The 20,679-nt window shown below is 36.2% G+C and overlaps 2 protein-coding genes across 12 annotated transcripts in view; one reads left to right on the top strand and one right to left on the bottom strand.

The window, feature by feature from the left end:
- Positions 1 to 2,430, bottom strand: part of Cep57l1 (centrosomal protein 57 like 1) — a 235,012-nt gene extending 232,582 nt beyond the window's left edge. For 5 of the 10 annotated variants that reach the window (XM_058575138.1, XM_058575141.1, XM_058575121.1 and 2 more), the window contains exon 1: positions 267 to 1,511. The gene's annotated coding sequence lies outside the window, so the exon portion shown is untranslated. The other 5 variants (XM_058575145.1, XM_058575133.1, XM_058575144.1 and 2 more) reach the window with 2 other exon arrangements.
- A 76-nt stretch (positions 2,431 to 2,506) lies between these two features.
- Positions 2,507 to 20,679, top strand: part of Sesn1 (sestrin 1) — a 105,497-nt gene continuing 87,324 nt past the window's right edge. For both annotated transcript variants that reach the window (XM_046430254.2, XM_046430265.2), the window contains exon 1: positions 2,507 to 3,322. In XM_046430254.2, coding sequence (XP_046286210.1) covers positions 3,041 to 3,322 — 282 coding nt within the window. In that variant the 5' untranslated portion in view covers positions 2,507 to 3,040. The remainder of the gene's footprint in view (positions 3,323 to 20,679) is intronic.

Raw genomic sequence — 20,679 nt, forward strand, 5'->3', positions numbered from 1 at the left:
AATCCCCAGCACTGTCCAAAAAATAAAAATAAAAAACTGCTATAAAGACCAAAATTGTACCTATAGTTAGATCTTCTGTCTCATCTGCAGACTCATTTATCCAACTGCTTCTTCCACGCGCCACTTGAATGTTTTAAATGTTTATCAAACTTAGCATGGCCAATCTGAATTATCAATTTCTCCCCTTAAACAAATATGCATACTATCCCATAACAATAAATGGCAATTCCTTCCTTCTAGTTGCTCAGGCTGTAACAAGGACTTACCCGACTTTTCACCTTTGCCTGCAAATGTCCTATGGGTGACCAAAAGCTGGATTAAAGACTAGGCATCTCTGCCTTCATTTCATGTCCTTCTCCCATGCTCTGAGTCACCTTGGATTCTAGGAATAGCAGGTCTGATAGATAAACATCTTGTGATGAGTGGAAGTTATCCCCAGAAAGCCACCCCCCAGGCAACAACAAATTCCTTATCTCGGAGGAGGCTCCTGCAGACCGAACCTGAGATGAAGATTTCCCTGACTCTCCAAGGTGGGCTAAGCTATTTCCTTGTAGTCATTCCAGCAATATCAAACAGTACTGTAATTGTATATTTAAGCATTGATTAAGTTAAGACTGAGTCTTTTTCACTGTTGAATAATAGTAACTTTACATTTTTAGAAATGCACCTATTCTGCCATGTGAAGAATTAAAAGCTAATGTGGTTATCAGTCCACTGATGGCCTTTCAAACCTGAATTTTCTCAAGAATGACTTTTAAAAACAAAAAGAAATTTTAGAGAGAGAAATAGAAATGATTGAATTGCTTGAAGATAATAAATTTGGGGTATATTAGTAAGGTTTTTATTTTTCTTGTCATATAGCATCCTTAAAGCCTGCAACAGGAGGAACAGTGGAATGAATCTGACATAACTTTTCTATGTTCATATATGAATACACCAACAGTGAAACTGCACATCATGCAAAACCACGAGAATTAGAATAAGCTGTACTTCATGTATGAGTAATATGTCAAAATTCACTCTATTGTCATGTATATCTTAAAGTAAATTTCATTTTTTTTTAATCCTGCAAGAATTTACATTTAGGAGTACTGGGAGTCCTTTGCCCTTTAGTCTCATACAAAACGGGTGACAATTTGCTTTCAAAGCGCTGCTTGGGATTTCATTTGACCGAGCAAATAAAGCACAGAACATTCCTCCACTCAAAGGAAAACAAAGGTGCAAAATGCACAGTGATCCCTAAACAATCCTGCTCCTGAAAAGGCGGAACCAGAGGCAGCAGAGCGAAGCACTTCACCTGTTCCCACAGCATCCTTCTAGCCTGGCCTTACTTGGGTCGCTCCCACCGACCCTTGGGATCAAAATCCCCAAATCCTGGCCTCACCGCAACCACGCAGGTCAATGGAAAGTCTCTAGAGTAAAGGCGGCAACCCTACCTAGATGGCTTCATCTCCAAAACCTTAGAGGAAGTAGAAGAAGGAAAATTCTATCAAAGGAAAGGTGAAGGCCGAACCTACAGTGCTTACCAGACGCCCGCTCTCGGTTAATTCCGTCCTCTCGAACCGTTGGTTGGCAAGCAGCTACACACAACGTCGCGATGGCCCCTGGGAGTTGTAGTTTCTGTCGTAAACAGAACGCGCCGGCAGCATCAAAACTGCGTTTCCCAGCAGTCAATGCGAAGACGCCCTGCCTATTTAAATCTGGTTCGGTATAATAAAGAGGCTGACACTATTTTTTAGGCTATTCTTAAATTTAGTTTCAGTTTCTCCAATAGGTGCTGTAGTGCTTTTATTTGACGCACTTGTCCCGCGTAATAAATTCTCAGTGTACCCTATTTCTTATTTTCCCTTCCCCTTCTCCAGACCAGCTACTCCAAACGCCTGGGAACGAAAAGCAATTGCCAGAACAAGCAGTGTGCCTTTGAGGGTGCACGCGCCCTACACGCAATCGCGCATGCGTAGTAACCCGCAGCGGTCGGCGGCCGAGCTCAGTGGACTGGGGGTCTGAAGGTAGCCTGCTAGAGGGCGGGGCTTTTTCCAATGGCTTTGCCTCGGCGGGTCGCGTCTGCCTGGGCGGGGAAGAAGGCGCTGGGGCCGGGGCGGCTCCGGGTTTGTGCCGGGCGGAGAAAGGGGAGGGGCTGGGGGGTAAGGACCCCATCTCCCCTCCTTGCTCCCGCCCTCTGGGCCGATCTCACCGATGGGGCTGGGCAAAGGGGCGGGCTCTGTGCCTCAGGCCCTGCAGCTCTGCCAACTCCACCGCCCTGCCCGGTGCTTGAGGATTCCCGCGGCTGTTCTGTGCCCTCTGGCTTGGCGGCGGCGGCGGGCTAGGGCACCGGGATAAGAGAAGAAGCGGCGTCTTCCAAGGGGTCCGCAGCCGACTGGGCCGGCGACGCTCTGTGTTGTCGCCGCCCGCCGAGACAGCGACTGCTGGAGACTGCCGTCCCCAGGAGCGCCCGACTCTTGAGCCGCACGGCTAAGGGCCAGGGTTCAGCTAGCCTCCCCTGCCGGCGCCCGTCCCGCAGCTGGGGCGCTGGTAGAGCTGAGGAGGGCGGGGACTTGTGTCGGAGGAGGGGCGTGGTGGGAACGCTGGGGGAAACCGGTGGCTGCACAGACAAAAAACCCGAATGGCTGGAGAGTGTTCAACTGTTACCAGCCTTTTTGGGCAGAGCACGGATTTGACAGCTCTACAACGTGAGGATATCCGCTGACTCCGCGAGACAGAGAACACTTATTCGAGAATCCCTGTCCTGCAAGCCAGAGCTGTAAGATTTCAACTTTCCAAGTTGTTTTTTTTTTTTTTTTTCCAATCTCTGAGCAGAAGACCGCCCTTTTTGGTAGAAGGAAAGGGTGATCGGTCTTGTAAATAGATTGACCGCATCAACTTAAAAGACACTTCTACTTCCAAATGTCACCCAGACGTGTTTTCGTGACGGGTCGATTTCCCTGAATTTATTCTTACATTTCGCACTTTAAAAATATAAAGTGCTTTTGGGGCATGCTGAAAGGTAACTGAAGACTGCAAAGGAGAAACTCCGATTGTCATGGCTGAAGGAGAGAATGAAGTGAGATGGGATGGACTGTGCAGTAGAGATTCAACTACTAGGGAGACAGCACTGGAAAACATTAGGCAAATCATTTTGAGAAAAACCGAATGTCTTCGTTCCGTGAAAGAGACACCTTATCGTTCATCAGAAGCCGGGCTCCTAAATGCTGTTTCTTTGGATGGGTTGAATAAGCTACTTGCTCATCTGCTTATGCTTTCTAAGAGGTGTCCTTTTAAAGATGTAAGAGAGAAAAGTGAGTTTATTCTGAAGAGCGTTCAGGTAAGGGAGAGCATTATAAGTACCGCTTTACTATGAGATTTTACTTGGCAATTACATTGTGTTTGATTCACATATTAGGTTATTGGGAACTATGAATTGAACTCTACTTTAGGGACTTGTGTAAAACAATCAATTTGAGGCCACAGTGAAACAAGATAAACTAAAAACGATTTCCAAATACAAGTGAGCATGTATTGTTTTTCTACAGAGCTTTAGGCAAAAACTGCACTGCTTCTAGAAGAAAAGCATGAAAGTTACAGTTAATTGCAAGACGTTTCTTTATGTTTCTTTTCGTGTTAAATGTAGCCAGTGTGCTTTTCATATTGTTAAGAGTTGTACGTGGAAAGTTTTACATTTAGAGATTTAAAGCCTCTAAAACGATAAAGGATATTAAATGTTTCCCAGTCAGCTTGTTCAAGATAATTGATGGAACAATTTTTTCTTGTTCTAAAAAACAAACAAACAACCCAGGATTTGTTCTCTAAATGCAAAGCAACTTTTTTTTTTTTTAAAGGGGGGGCTATGTAAAACAATAAAAGATTGCTATAAAGAGGCAAATATCTTCAGGTTGAAAAATTGAACCCAGGGAAGGCATATGGTAGAAACAGTTTGATGGTAAATTACTCAACCACCTTTTCTGTGTTTGCTTAAATAGTTTTTCTTTTTATATGCATACCTATTTAAATTGTGAGTGCAGCAAAATTAAAAATATTATAATCCCCCATTTTTATATAATCAATTTATTCTTTTTTATTAGGTTTATTAGTTTTTTTAGAGAAATATTTACAGATAAATAATTTTCAGTGACACTTTATATGTACTTGTCAATCTATAAATTAGTCCGTAGGTGTTGTTCAAAGTCATAAATGAGAAATTTTTAAAATTTGTAGTTTACTTGCATATATACATTAAGCTAAGCCTGATCATTTTTCTATACTGGCCTGAGTTTAATTTAAAGCAACAGAAAACTCATATCCATAAAATAAAGACTCTAAGATCTTGGAATATTTCTTCTCACAAATAACTTTGTAAACAATTTTTATACTTAATTTTACCAGAAATAATTTTCTGGGTACCTGAAGTTTGTTCTTTTAAGCACAAAAAGTTTTTCTGTCTTATACTATAGTCACTATGACAACTGTTCTTTTCAAATAGGGGCTCACTATGCACATCAGGTACTATTATGTATTGTATAGGATTATGTAATCCACGTCCATGTTTTTTTCTTGTTTGTTTGTTTGTTTTTGTGTGTGTGTCCGATTTTTATAGTTTTCTGTCCCTTCCCTTGCTGTTTGTATATTTCACTTAGGTCTCTTCCTGTCCTTTCATCTTGCTCTTCTTTATATTATAGTGAAAAACTAGATAACCAATTTTGTTAAGAATTATATTGAAAATAAAATTAAGCAGGCTCTGGGGAGTGCTGTGTCAAAGGATTGCAATATAAATGTAAGTAAATGGGCACTAGAATCACACCTAGGCTCAAATTCTCCTCCTTTATTAATGTATTGCCATAACCTTGGGCAAGTTACTTGGTCTTCTTTAACTTGCATTTTTCACATCTGTTAAATGGGAATAAGAATATAGGGCTATCATGAGAACTGAGAGGTAAAGTGCCCCAGCATAGTGCATGTTCCTCTCCCTTTTCACAAATGAAATATATGGACTATGTGAAATTTATTTCAGGACTCACTGCACCTGTAAAAGAATTTGAGAATTTTCTTTACTGTGAAGATTTCCCATAAACTTACACATTTGAGGAGCTACTGAGGGTTGGACTAAAGGGTACTCTACCACTGAGCTAGATCCCCAGTCCTTTTCATTTTTTTATTTTGAGACAGGGTATTACTATGTTGCTGAGGTGGCCTTGAACTTGGGATCCTCCTACCTCAGCCTCAGTAGTAGTAGTCACTGGGATTACAAGCACACACCCTACGCCCAGCTAGACTTAACACTTATTTTTCATTTCTGCATCTATTGTACTTTATTCCTGTCACTATTCTAAGAGGAACTTATATTGTACTATAATCACATGTTTGTGTGTTTGTCTTCCCCAGGAGAGCTGTAAGTTCTCAAGAGTATTGGCTGGGAACTGGAAGCTACTAAATAAATACCCAGTGGATGAACAAATTTATATTTGCCTTCTTTCTGTTTCTCATCAGTCTAGGTAGATGAAATTTCCATTTTAGGGAGTTTCTACCCCCACGTTATTCATGCATCCATGCATTCATGCAATAAATGTTTATTGAACCCCTGGTGAGGATTGAGGACCAGTGGTAACAATTTTGACATTCTACTGAGGCAAGACAGGGCATAAAGAAGTAGTCAAATGAAAACATTAATTTTAGATAGTAAGGGAAGACTTTCCTGAGACAGTGACATTTAAGCAGAGACTAAATAAATTAATCAGATTTTTCTGCAGATCAGGACTTAATAGTATATTTGAAGGCCTCAGAGCAAATGAATTCTAGGAACAGAATGTGATTCAGTATGATTGAAGTAGACTGTTTGAGGGGGGTGTGAAAATTTAAGAGCATATGCTCTGGAGTCAGACCTGGTTTCAGTACTTTATTAGCAGTACAATGTGGGTGTTACATAATCACTCCTTGACTCAGTTTCCTAATCTGCAAAATGAGGAAATGTTAGTTTTTCCTTACAGTGTTGCTGTAAGAATAAAATGAAATTATGCTTGCAAAGCATAACACCATGCCTAATACATAAGAAATACTCAGTATTGTTAGGTATTCTTGCTATTGTTAGGTAGGATCCAAATAACAGAGGGCTTGTAGGCCATGTTAAGGATTGTGGATTTTATCCAGGAAACAATGAGAAGCCACTCAAGACTTCTGAACAAGGTGGTGACCTGATTGATAATGTGTAAGAAAAATCAATCTGAAAGCAATGTGGAGATGGGTTTCTAGTGTCAAGAGTGGATGTGCCACAACACTTAGAGGGTTGTTCCACTGATCTGTGGCAAAAATGATGGTAGACTAGATGTAGTGGAAGAAGTGGAAAAGGAAATTAATTGGGGAGATAATCAAGGAGTTAGTGTACACAGGATATAGTATTTAACTGGTTTTAGAAGAGGAAAATAAAAGCAAGATTGACTCTAGTTTGAACTACTTGGTGAATAATATAATCATTTCCTGATATAGAAGAGTGGCAGGAAGTCCATTTAGGAGAAAAATGACTTCTGTTTTAAACATGTTGAGGTTAAGTTGCCTATGAGATATGTGAGTAGAAATGGCTCAGTGGATTTCTGTCCCTACTATCATTATTGTAGTTTTATTATCTCTCACATCTCCAGACTTAACCTAACTCACTCTCCACCTTTCTATCCTTCACATAGCTGCAGAGCCATTTATCTAAATGAAAATCTGGCCGTGTTACTTTCCTGTCTAAAACTTTTATAATAGAAGAGAATCTATTGAATGTCACATAATAATCAGCATCCTCTGGCATCTACTTGCCTGTCTACCCTCTGCCTCACTGCTCCCACCTTATCATCAATCTCACATGGGAAATTAAATAGTAATTCAAATGTAGTACTCCATAATACTTTCATTAGTAAAGCAAGAAAAACTGAAGTGCATATACAATTCCTGCAGCTGTTCTTGAAGGACCTTAAGTGATTGCTTTAGGTCATCTCCAAGGATTATAAGTGGTGAGGGAGAAATGATAAGGTTGTGGTAGGGTGGATTCGACTCCAAATGTCTAAATCTGTTTTTAAAAAAAAAAATTGGCACATTGGGAGACCACATATTCTGTTTATAAAACATGTTCTTAATTTATTGATTTCACACCAACAGCATATTGAAATCTGCTTAACACATTTTTGAGAGCCATTCTCTACCGGGCACTGTACTTGAACTAGAAGATCAGTAAGTTTGTTACCCTCTATTGTGGAAAGTCCTCTGTTCCCATGGGATGCTATATTTATTCTGGGATGCCTTTTTGATACTCTTGATACCCTAAACAAAGAAACAGAGGTGTTGACCTCAAGCCCACTTTAATGATATAATCTACTAGTGAATTATAGTCTTTTTGCAGGGGGGTGGGAGTGGGGGATGGAAGGAGGTACCTGGGATTGAACCTAGGGTTGCTTAGCCATTGATCCACTTCCCCAGCTCTATTTTGAGAGTCTCTTACTAAATTGCTAGGGCCTCACTAAATGGCTGAGACTGGCTTTGAACTTCCATTCCTCCTGGCTCAGCCTCACAAGTCACTGGGATTACATGCATGCACCACTGTGCCCAGTGTGAACCAATAGTCTCAATGAAGCTTATCAAATTAAGATGAAAAATGTGAGTGCATATATGTATCAAAAGATATAAGGAGTATCCTAAATAACATTTTCAAGACTCTTCATTAATCATTTTTATTTTTGTACTATGAAGAGGGAAAACTAAGTTTTCTCATACCAGCATTTAATATTGTCTGAAAGCAATTTGGCTTAAGGTAGAAAATTTGGACTAAGTAAAAATAGTTACTTTGTTAAGTGAGGTAAGGAAGGCTTTCATTTAGTGAAGTGATTTCTTCCCACCCCCTCCCAGGGAGAAATGAAACTGTAATTACTGGATATGATTCACTTTTGCAGTTGTTGGTATGGTACTTGAAGTTGGTGTATCTAATTGGTATCCAATTGTGTAATATATAGTTTATAGATCTAGCAAAATAAGTTTATTATTTCACATAATAATTCTGGACATTGCATGATTCCAAGTTTGATTGATTAATTTATTGGCTCAGCTAAAAATAAAAGAGTTTCTTCCCATGTTTCTATCAGGAAAGAAAGGTTTTTCCCAGAAACCCTCTGGCAGAATTCCTCTCAGTATTTTATTGAGCAAGATGGTGGTCCCATGTCTTTTCCTAAACCAGTCATTGGCAAGCAAATTAGGCATTTATATTTTTAGTTTGGATTATGAGTATTCAGCCCCTAAGGGCCATGATCATCTCCTCTCCCTTCCCTCCATCACTTGAACAGGTCTAGTTAGAAGTGTCCTTTAAAACTGCTCCAAAATAATGAATCATTGGTTTATAATTCTGATTATATTAGGTTAGAAGAATATTTAAGTCATTTAATAATGGGTCTATGAAATAGTATTTATAGCATATTAAGAACATTCTAGAAGCAGACTTGTTTTTTTAGGGTTTTTTTTAATGATTGTTTAAGTTTGATTTCTTTTTTATTGCCAGCCAGTAAAGCCAAAAGTTTAAGGTAGTACATCTCAAACATACACTGCTGACTCTTAGGTAAAATAGCAAATACAAGAATCCTCTTTCAATATTTACACTAACTTCCCTCTTCATATCCACTATTTTCTGGCCTTTCTTCTTTTATTGATATAGTAAGAACTCCATCCCTTTTTTTCAGAAAGCCTTTGTTTTGAACTCAGGAAAATACTATTTACTCTCAGGTTTTCTGGGCTTTTTTTTTTTTTTTTTCCTAAATGGTTTGAGGGCAAATACAGAATGAATTTTTTTTCCTCCTTGTCTTCTGGCTGATAGGATGAATACTATCTGTTCTATCTACCCTCAGTTGCCTCTTTATAATACCTAAGTGTATCCTGTCTTCTTCCTTTGTTATGAACTTTCAGAAAGGTTGAAACTAACAAGGAGAATTGTGGGAAATGGGGGGACTGATCCCAATGTTGATCTACCACTGAGCTACATCCCTAGCCCTTTTTATTTCTTACTTAACATGGTCTCCCTAAATTGTTCAGGCTGGCTTCAAACTTGCGATTCTCCTACCTTAGCTTTTTGAATTGCTGGGATTACAAGTGGGCACCACTACAACCAAGGATATGTATTTTTTAAGTTTTCAAGATTCATTTATTTTATTCCTGTTAGTGCTTTTAACATGGAAAAATTTTTAATTTTAAAGTTATTTATTTTGTGTATAAACTGGAGGTGTATTTTGTTCAAAGATGGGATGTTAAATACTTGAGTATTAAATTTCATTTTAAGGTCATGGGTTGTTCATGATACCACTGAAGATCCTCTGAAATGATAGTTTATCTTAATAAGAATTTATTTCCTCATCTTTAACACTTATTGCCCATAATCCTTTTAGAAAAAGGATTATAAATAGATGTGGTTGTTTTAGAGTTATATTTATTTTCCTTTTGGCAAGCCATAAGAAATTAGTAAAACATCTTCTTACCATTTGAATGGGTAATAAACTAATAATTCACACAATCAACTTACAGATTTGTTGGAATTTTATCTGATAGAATCTTGGATATAGTAAAGGATTCTTAATCACTTAAAATTTTGATGACAGGCACTATTTAGGATTTTATATTAATCATAAAGAATTTTCATATTTAAAAACAACATTTAGGTTGTAGAAAAGCATGGACTGAAAGAAAGCATCAATATGAGAAATATCTCAGAATTTGTGGAAGGACAGAGTTGGTGCTGGGTAAGTAGGGGAAAGCATTGTTTAAAATACATGGAAGGATGAAAATGCTGTTGGAAGGACATCAGCACCAAGCAAGCCTTGCCATCAATTTTAATTGCTTCTTTTGTCAGAATTTCTCAGTTTGTTTTTTCACACCATGGTAAAATATCTAAAAATTTTTTATGGAAGTCAATGGAAAATAGGATTTACTTTGACCTCACTTTTCTAGGTTTCATTTAGTATATCAGGTGAGAGAAACTAACTGACCTTGAAGAAATTACCTAGTGCTTTAATTATACTGACAAGTATACTCAGAAAATCAGATTGGGAGGATTCATCAGAATATTTGGTGATTATTTCTAAGGTCATCAGGGAACTGGAAATATAAGTATATATTTCATGTTTGGCTTTGTTTTTGTTGGTTACTATACCCAGTCAAACCAGTGTTTATAAAAGAAACTTTTACTGGTAAAGTTAGTATACAGAAAGAAGTATCTTGTAAAAGATATTTGTTTTTATTTTTTTGAATCTAGGGGCATTCTACCACTGAAAATCCCCAGTCCTTTTTATTTATTTATTTTTAAAATTTTGTCACAGGGTCTTGCTAAGTTGTTGAGAATCTCACTAAATTGCTGTGGCTGTTTTCAAACTTGAGATCTTCCTGCCTTAGCCTCGCCATTCACTGGGATTATAGGCATGTGTCACCATGCCTGGCAAAAGATACTTTTATCTTTTTTCATGAAGGAGATTTCACTCAGGGGCACTTTACCACTGGACCTTTATTTTATTCATTTATTTATAAATAATAATCAAACCCAGTGCCTCACACAAGCTAGTCAAGTGCTCTACCACTGAGCTACAGCCTCAGTCCAAGATTTTTTTTTCTTTTCTCTTTTTTTTTTTTTTTTTTTTTTGATGGTACTGGGGTTTGAACCCAGGGCCTTGTGCATGCAAAGCAAGCACTCTACCAACTAAGCTATATTCCCAGCTCCAAGACAAGGTCTCTCTAAGTTGCTTAGGGCCTTGATAAATTGCTGAGGCCAGCCTCAAACTTGTCCTCTTCCTGCCTAAGCTTCCTCAGTCACTGGAATTACAGGCAAGCACCACTGTGCCCCACTTGATGCTTGTTTGTAAAAATGCTTTTTTTTTTTTAATGATATATATGGTTTTTATAATTTTATTGAAATAATTTACTACCAGAGCAATTGACTTAAAAAGGACCATAGAATTTTAGAAACAGAGGGACCTCCCACCTCCACCACCACTACTCTCTTTCTCTAGATGAGGTGGGAACATAGGCTTTTTCATGCCCTGATTCAGATTAGATTTCTGTTCTGTTCTTAATCTTGAGTGATATAGACAAGTTAGCTAGACCCTTTGTACCATCATCTGAAGTGTTGTGCTAAGGCTTTCAGGGTTAATTTTCAAAATCTGGGAATGTACCCCAGAATACCAGATGGCAACTAGTAGTTTCTATGTAAGTTAATAGTTCTTCTCCTCAGGTGATTTGAGGTGAGGGAGTCAAGGTCCAGTCTACTTTCCCCCATGCTTTTCTGCTTCTTTCATTTTATGCAGACAAGAAGCAAAGTGTTAGGTAGGCTGGTGTGCGGGACGTGCCACACAGCACTGTCCACTTTCCAGGGAAAAAATGCTTTTTTATTGGCAATATTTTAGTAGTTTTTGTAGGCCAACTATTGGTACCATTTATTGAATTTTCCCAGTTGGCATTTTATTGTTAAATGTCTATATATTACTTGTAGACTCAACTAGTGGCACACTTTTCAAGTAAATAGATTTAAAGTTTCACTTTTTAAGAAAAAAAAATCATAAATTCGGCAACACAAGAATTATCTGTTTTCTCAGTCTTTAATGTCTTTTATGTAACTATGGAAAATTTTGATAGAATGCAATGAAATATGGAATTACTTTGGAAAAAATTAGATACTTTAAGCTTTATTTATATTTTTATATTTTACTTAAACACTACTCTGTTGTTCAATTAAAAAATGAAAGATCTTCTAGATTTACAAATTATTACTTACATTATAAAATTGCCTTAAGACAACCTTCTATACTTTTTGGGGGAGGGCACTAGGTATTGAATCCAGGGCCTCAAACATGCTAGGTGAGCCCCCTACTACTGATCTATATTCCCAACCTTTCCTAAGCTTTTAAACCATATTAAAGAGAAATAAAATTTATCATGTGACCTTTGTGAGTTATATTATCCAAATCAACTTTCATATATATTCATTAAATAAATATACATATTCATTTAATGAATAGTGTTCATTTAGTGTTTTAACTAATTAGTTTATTAAACAATTTAAACTTGTTTCAATAGACAAACTGATAAACATATATATAAAACTAAACATATATATAAAACTAAAGGCTAGGATAATTCATTAATTCTATGTATTTTTAAAAAATATTTTTGTAATTATAGATAGGCAGAATGCCTTTATTTTATTTGTTTATTTTTATGTGTTGCTGAGGATCAAACCCAGTGCCTCACACACCCTAGGCAAGCACTCTGCCACTAAGCTACTGCCCCAGCCCTTAATTCTATGTATTTTAATTCTCAGTAAATCTAATTAAGTCTTAGTTTACTAAAAGTGAGCATTTACTGTTTTGATTCTTCATTGTTTGATAAGCTTTGTACAGTTGTCTTTAAATTTTACATGATTTCATTTTCTAGCAAGTTGGCAGGTGTGATGTCTATAATTATAACTGAGTAATTTTTCAAATGCTATTCATAGCCTAAACACAGCAAGAAATTCTTCCATCATGTGATAAAGATCTAGCCTTGCAAAATAGTGGTAGAGTGATATGTTCAATGGTGCTGAAGGACATTTAAGAGAAGCCTTTCAAAACTAAACAGTGATTTGAATGACAGGTTTTTCTCAAAAAATAAAATCTCAAAGTTGTTGATAGTAATCAAAGTAAGATGTATCTATTTTTTACCTAGCAAGTTGATGCTTATATTGACAGTTTTAAAAATATAACCTATATAACCTATAAGTTTTAAAATATAATCTATATTTCTTTGGGTTTTGTTGATGATGGAGGTTGTGGGTATGAAAAATTATTGAAATTTTACTGAGCCAGTCTAAATTTTACTAGTGAGACCAATGAATTACTTCATTTCATTTCATTCATTATTTATTGTGTACTTACTGTATGCTAAATTCTATACCTATCTATTTTTTGACATGGGAAAGAAAAGGATATAAGTTTCATTAGTTTTAATAATGACTCTACTTAAAAAAACTGAAGAAGCGCTGGACTTGAAGATGCACACCTGTAATTCTGCAACTTGTTGGGCTGAGGTAGAAGGATTGCAAATTTGAGGCCAGCCTATACTGAGATCCTATCTCAAAATTAAATAAAAAGCACTGGAAATGTAGCTCAGTGGTTTATCAACCCTCAGTTCAATCATGAATATCAGGGGAAAAAAAAAAGAAGAAGAAGAAGCATAAAAAGAAGATGATGAAGTCTCAGCAGCTCTCAGAAATATTTAGAATGATTTAAAGATCATTTGGGGTTTTCTTTACCAGCTATGTGTTCATGAATGAGTTAACCTCTGTAGTCTTAGTTTCTCATCTAAGAATTGGCATTTTATTATCTACCTTGTGATGTATTGAAAAAAATTAAAGGAGGTAATATTGGTAAAGCATTTTGTAAACTTCAATATACTATAGAAATTTTATTATGGATGAGCTTTTTGAGCCTATGCTTATTTATCTGTAAAATGAGGAAAATAATAACCTTACAAGGTAGTTTTGAGAATTATTGTTCAATAAATATTTGTAATGATAATGAAGAACTTGATCTATGTCTTCCAGCTAATGAATCAGACTCCGAACTGGCATTCCTTTAGGAATGGACAGTCTCAATTTTTATGTAATTGATTTTCATGCATTGCACATTTTATATCCAATTAGGAGTGTATCAACACTCCTAATTGCCTTTTGTAAGTTAAACTCAGTTTTCATACATTATCTGATTAATGATGATGTTTGATTGTGACATAGTGTGTTTGTAACCAGTCACTGCTCCAAAGTAAGTGTTGGACTTTGCCCAGAGATTTATACCAGGACTGAAGGCAGATCTGCCCTGTCAATTGAGTCCAACATCATTCTGTGATGCTATCATTGTACTAGCAAGAAGGGGTGGCAGTCAGGCAGGCAGGTACAATGTGATCAAGTATACATTGTGAGGCTTGTTTCAGTACCTGGACAGCATTTGAGGATAATGCTCAAGAGCCTAGGCTCTAGAGTTAAACCTGGGTTTAAGTCCTGCTCTGACAAACTCTAACTTTGAGCAAGTTACATAATCTCCTTAAGCCTCAGTTCCTTTACAGAGTGGTAAGGTAATGTGTAATGTTTACTAGAACCCAGAAAGCTTTCAATGAATGGTAATTCTTAGTATTCTATTCTGTCTCCACCCTGTGTGTAAGAAGGTGGGCAGTTGAGCCCTCTGGCATAATATGCCCTTATATCCCTCAAGTCTGGGAAAAATGAAAACATTTTCACCTTCTTACAGTTTTCCTAATCTAGAGGAAGTAGCTACCTCTAGAAACCATAATTATGGATTTAGTAAATATTGTTTTAACTCTCTGGGAACTGGGCTCTGCTTATGTTAATCTATTATTCCACTTTGAAATATTTTATTTTCAAATATCTTCAGAGATGCATAATATAGGAAATCAAGTGATGGCTTGTATGCCAGGGTAGTCATTAAACAACCAAATCCTCTATGCCTTGTCTATTCATGTCTAGTTATTCCAAGAAACTTTTGCTTCAGAGACTGCTTGCTTTGAAAGTCCATTAGAACTGTCCTGTCAGTGTTCCTACACTGCTTACCCCAATGGAAGCCTGGCATATTGAACAAAAACTCTTCCAAACAGTTATTTCACTCTTGCCAGATAATTGGCCCAGCCCAGTGAGTTTAATATAATTCAGATAAAGTAACTGCAAAGGTTACATTACCAAAATATATTCCAGAAGAGATACCAGAGTTTGAAGAGATTTTGTGTGATTTCTTGAATTTGTTTAATAGTATATAGCTCCTCCTAAACCCCCATGCCTATTCCATTTATGTCTCTTACAAATCAGGATGAATGTTGGGGTGGTAGGAGGTTGGGGGCAGAGGTAGCAGTAGAAACGTGCCATGGTTTGAAACCAAGGTCTTAATCATCTTCAGCAGTCTGTATGTCTTTGAATATAGGGAAAACAGACATTCTATATGACAAAGTTTGTTCTTAGTCCTTTTTATGTATTCATTTATTCAGTCTTCACAACAACAATATAACAGTATAGGTATTATTATCCCCACTTTATGCATTAATAAAACTTAAGGTACAGATAAGTAACTTGCCCAAGATATCATAGCTAGTTGGAATAGTAGCCAGGTTTCAAACCCAAGCCGTGAGACTCAAGAGTCTACATTTTTCACCATTATCCCATATTATCTGAATAAAAAATATAATATCCCTAACAGTGAAAATATCAACTTATTTTACATTGAAGGTGAAACTTAAAACTTTGCTGTTTCGGGCTGGGGATGTGGCTCAAGCGGTAGCACGCTCGCCTGGCATGCGTGCGGCCCGGGTTCGATCCTCAGCACCACATACAAAGATGTTGTGTCCACTGAAAACTAAAAAAATAAATAAATATTTAAAAAAAAAAAAAAAAAAAAAAAAAACTTTGCTGTTTCTAGAGTAAACTGTTTTCTCAGATGTCATTAAATTGCATATCAAATTCTTTTTTAAATGCTGACCCATCTTGAAATTACTTTTGAACCCTACTGATTCTTCATATTTCACTGTGATATATAATTTTCATTATATTGTTATTATAAGTTTCATCTGTGGACTGTGATCTTGGAATTATGGTGCAGAAAAGGCTTATCTTTACATTGAAAGCCTCCAAGTAAAATGATTCCTTTAATGCATTACCTAAAAGAAAATTTGGTATATTTCCATGAGTAATAGACCCAAGTTTAGCTTTGAATGTTAAAAGAGCATTCTCCTAGCTAGTTCATTGTTGCCATGACAGTGCTGGCAGTGCGAGTGTTGTAGTAACTCCTTGCAATGATCTTATTTTAGACCCTAACGTTTGCAGTACTGAAAGTCCCTTTCCCCGCCCCACAAGCAACTCTTGTGGAAAAGTACTGGTTTTATAGCAAGCTTCTAGTTTTGTAGCTAAAAGACTGCACTATTGTGGGCTTTAAAAAAAATGTGTAGGAGTGTTGAGTATTTTTCCTGTGGATTATGAATGTTTGAAATCTCCCAAAATATGGTATTACATTACAAGGCATACAGAAAGTTGTTTACAGCTAAAGGAAAGGGGCTTCAATTGTCTTTTTAGAACTCTAGCCCAGATTGTATGATTACACTGAGCTTATACAGAAGTGATTTTTCCATTTGTATGTCTCCTATGAATACTTTAACTCTTTGGATTTTTTTTTTCAGTTATTATGGAAAATTGTCATTAGAATCATAAAGGACTGTATTTAAACAGTGTAGAAAAAGTACTCTTTTCCATGTCCTTTCCATAATTTAACATTTATCTGTTTAAATGGAACATTTTAATATTGATTACATTTTTATCTTTTTTTCCCCCTTTCCTTCAGTACTGGGGATTGAACCTAGGGTACTCTATCCCTGAGCTATATCCCAGCCCTTTTTATTTATTTTTGATACAGGGTCTCACTAAATTGTCCAGGCTGGCCTTGTAATCCTCCTGCCTCAGCCTCCCAAGTCACTTATGATCATAGGCATATGCCATTGCACCCTGTTAACACTGATATCTTAAATTGTGAGCTCACTTAAGTTATGAAATGATTTTAAGAAATTACCCAGTTTGGGTATCTGAACCAACATAATTTTTGAAGCCTTTTAAACTGTTGCCTGCATGTTATAAATTAGATTTTAAAATATTTCATTGATATTTTTAAATTGTAGATCCTATTATAATTGTACCATTAAACACAAAATAATTTCAAATTTATAATTGTAACTGCTATTTTATATATTTTTACATACAACTTGTTAGGACAGTTTTTTGGTATTCATGGCACATGCACTAAAAATGTACTATAGAATGATGAAATAATGATTTTGGCAAATGACCCTGTCAAAAAAATATGGAAAATCTAAATATTTTACTTCCTTCATCAATGGCAGTTGCTACCAAATGATTACGTTTAATTATTTTCTAAACATATTCTTCCCTCTGTGTCCATGGGTTCCATAATCAATGTATTCAACCAACTGTAAATAAAAAATATTTGGGAAGAATTTTGCATCTTACTGAACATGTATAGACTTTTTTTCTTATCATTGTTCTATAAACAATATAGTATAATAACTATTTGCATAACATTTACATTATGTTAGTAATATAAGTAACTTTGAAATGATTTATGTGGAAGAATATGCATAGAATTTAGTAAGTACTATACCATTTTATTTAAGGGACTTGAAAATTCATGAATGTTGGTATACTTCAGGGAGAGGGTTCTTGGAACCAATCCTTTGCAGATACAGAGGGACAGCTGTACTAAGTTAAAACTGAAGATTAAAACATATCTTCCATGGTTGGATCTGTATTAATTCTTAGAGTATGAGGGTCAGGCAAACCCTTTTGTTTCTTTTTTTCAATTCACATAGAAGAATAATTTTCTAAGGAAAAAAAATTGACCTTGGACTAGAATTTTATTTGGCTTTTCCACCAAGCAATGAGATATCAGAAGTATGTTGTATTATTAGTCCCTCACTAGTAATTATTCAGATAAAGAAGTGTCACGTTTTCCAATCTACAAATAGTCTTTGGCTCCTTCTTTGAATCTGGAAATAGAAATGTGGTAATATATGAAAACTCAAACCTTGAGATAAATACTCTTTCACTTTCATACTACATGTTTATATTATTTTATTGGTTGGAATGAAACCAAATTATGGTTAGTTTCTTTTCCTGTAAAATACTTAATAGCAGGGTTGCTTTTTTTCTGAACCCCATAGCACCTGGGTAGCTAACTTCCCTCTTCATCTAAGGCCGAAACAAATGTGCTTTTCAAAATAAGAATTCATTTGAAAGCTTTCTTTGTGTTAGACATTTTCTGGCACTATTATATATCATTTTAAAGTAGAAGACAGTGATTGCATTTACCTTAGCCTCCGCAGTAGCCTGGATTACAGACATGTACCACCCAGAGCTGGATGTAATGGCCCACGCCTGTAATCCCAGCAACTCATGAGGCTGGGGCAAGAAACATTGTAAATTCAAGGCCAGCCTGGGCAATTTAGCAAGATTATCTCAAAAAATAAAAAGGATATAGCACAGTTGCCCCTAGGTTCAATCCCCAATATCAGTCACACACACACAAAAAAAAAGAAAAAGAGAAAAAGTGTTGTAGTGATTTAGAGGGGAAAGAATTTAAGAACAAAGCAAGAATGACAAAAATATAAAATTTTGTGGTATGTTGATAACAGTGTAACTGCTGGTAGGAGAGTATGTCATACAGCTAGCCTTTCTAGAGGGCAGTGTGGATATGTGTCAAAGCCTTAAAAGTGTGTGTACGGTAATTTTTCTAGGAAGTCATCTAAAATTATTTATGTGTATAATCACAATAGCACTATTTGTGATATAAATATTTTATCTACATGTATTTTATATGCATGTAAGTAATAATCTAAATATCCAATAATGGAAGATTAAATTATGTGATTAAAGGATGATTATGTTACAGAAATTTGTTTTTAAATGTACCCTTATGTAAATAAAACTTTTGGGGGGTACTGTGGATTGAACCAAGGTGTGTTCTACAACTGAACTACATCTCCAAACTTTTAAATTTTATTTTTAGACAGGATCTCCCTAAATTGCTGAGGTCTTTACTAAAGTGTTCAGACTGGACTTGAACTTGCAACCCTGCTGCCTCAACCTCCTGAGTAGCTGGGATTTCTGTCTTGTACCACCTCACCCAACTAATTAAATACATTTTAAGTAGAAAATAATTCTTAAAATAGTATGCCAAATATATATTTTTGTAGATGGGGGAAGTTAGGAAATTGTGTGCACGAAAATATTAGCTATAGTTCTCTTTCGGGGTGGGAATATTGGAATTTTTTATAGTAATAATCATTACTTATTTTGAGTGTTTACCATATGCCAGGCATTATGGTAAGCATTTTATATATAACATTTGTACATTTTGGTGGGTTTCATAGGTTTTTAGGAATAGATTTTCCCGAAATAGAACAACTATACAAATGTGCATGCACCCACTCACTGTAAGTTTAGCTTGTTTCTGATTTATTTAGCAAGGGAAATGGGAACTTCTCAGAAGCTGTGCATTTTCATTGAGAAGAAGCACTTGCAGCCTACTTTGGTGCCACTTTCTTTGAACTCCACAGTTCCTAGAGAGGGGTGCAACAGCTGGTGACCCTACACTGTTGCCTTTTTGTATTTAGCATTTATATCTATAGTCTAGAATAATTTACATAGCTACCTATGTACTTTATTTGAATGCCTGTTTTCCCACCATCTCTAATTTTATACTTACAACAATTGTTCATGCTTTTACATTTTGTAGATTGTGGAGGAGACCTAGAAAGATTAAGTTATTTAATTCAAATAGTGAACACTGAGGTCTAGTGGCTTGATTCCTAAGTCTATGTTCTTAATCACTAATCTGTTTTCCTATCGCTTTTCTTCTTCCTCTCCCTCCCTCCCCTTCCTCTTTCTTCTCCTCCTCCTTCTCTTCCTCTTCCTCTTTCTCCTCTTCTTCCTTAGTTGGCATGTATTACTTTAATATTGGAAAAACAACTTCATATCAATGTGGGAAAAATCATATGATATATACAGTGTTACAGTAATTCAGAGCAAGGAAAGATCAGGATGGGTTGGGATAATATATACAGCTTAATAGAGCAAATAAATGTTAATGTAATAATTAACTTTTCTTCTCAGCTTATCTGTCTGTTTACACAAGCATGCACTGCTTCTATCCCCAACAAGCCCAAACCAAACCTCTGATGACTGGCTGGAAGCAATTAATGCTCTGTTATTCTTGCCTGCAGACTAAGTTTTGGCCCCGTTTTTGTTTCCTTTTGTGGCCCACTTTTATCTTCTTTGCACCATCTGTCAGGGCATGTGTGAACTTGTAGCTATAACTTTTGTCAAAGCTCCTTCTCACTATAGTGTTATACCATCATAATTTAAAGATTGAAATGGCTAAAAGAAGTTGTGATAATTATATTAACTAATTGATATTTCCCTAGAATGTTACTATTCTTGGATTCAAATTCATACACTTATACTATATTTTAAAACTCATTGAGAGGAAGTAGGAGATCTTGAAAATTGTCTAATGAAATAAACTAGGACTGATGTATGCCAGTATGAATTGACATAGCAATACTTGTTAAAATACCAAAGTATTTTGATAAATATCAAAATACTTATTTTGGGAAATAGTTGGGAAATAGTAAATAAACTGCAAAAAGCAATAAAATTAATAATACATGGTCAAGGGAAGTGGTTTATGTCAGAAACTACACATGCACTTAGATTCTAACCTGTTCTGGTCACTGATGATAGAGTTATGAGGTTTGCTTAGTTGTTTTATTATTTATTTCAGATGTTGGGGAAGGTGCAAAGAGTTTTAAATAGGAGAGAGATACTATGCAGGTGGACTGAATCTATAAACCCACTAAACAAGTGCCAGTTGTTCCAAGGAGAAAGATGGGTTCCAGACTTGGGTGGTGACTAAGTAGGCTGCCACAAGCCAGGGGCAGAATCCCTTAAGAACATTTCTTCTGTTGGGTTTGAAGAGCTTTTCTTTCTTTTTTTTTGGGGGGTGGGGGGTGGGGTGGGGTACCAAGGATTGAACTCGGGCACTTGACCACTAAGCCACCTCAGCCCTATTTTGTATTTTATTTAGAGAC

The sequence above is a fragment of the Marmota monax genome, unplaced genomic scaffold, assembly GCF_021218885.2.
Source record: "Marmota monax isolate L192 unplaced genomic scaffold, Marmota_monax_Labrador192_F-V1.1 WCK01_AAM20220418_F8-fsc00013, whole genome shotgun sequence".
In the NCBI taxonomy this organism is placed as follows: Eukaryota; Metazoa; Chordata; class Mammalia; order Rodentia; family Sciuridae; genus Marmota; species Marmota monax.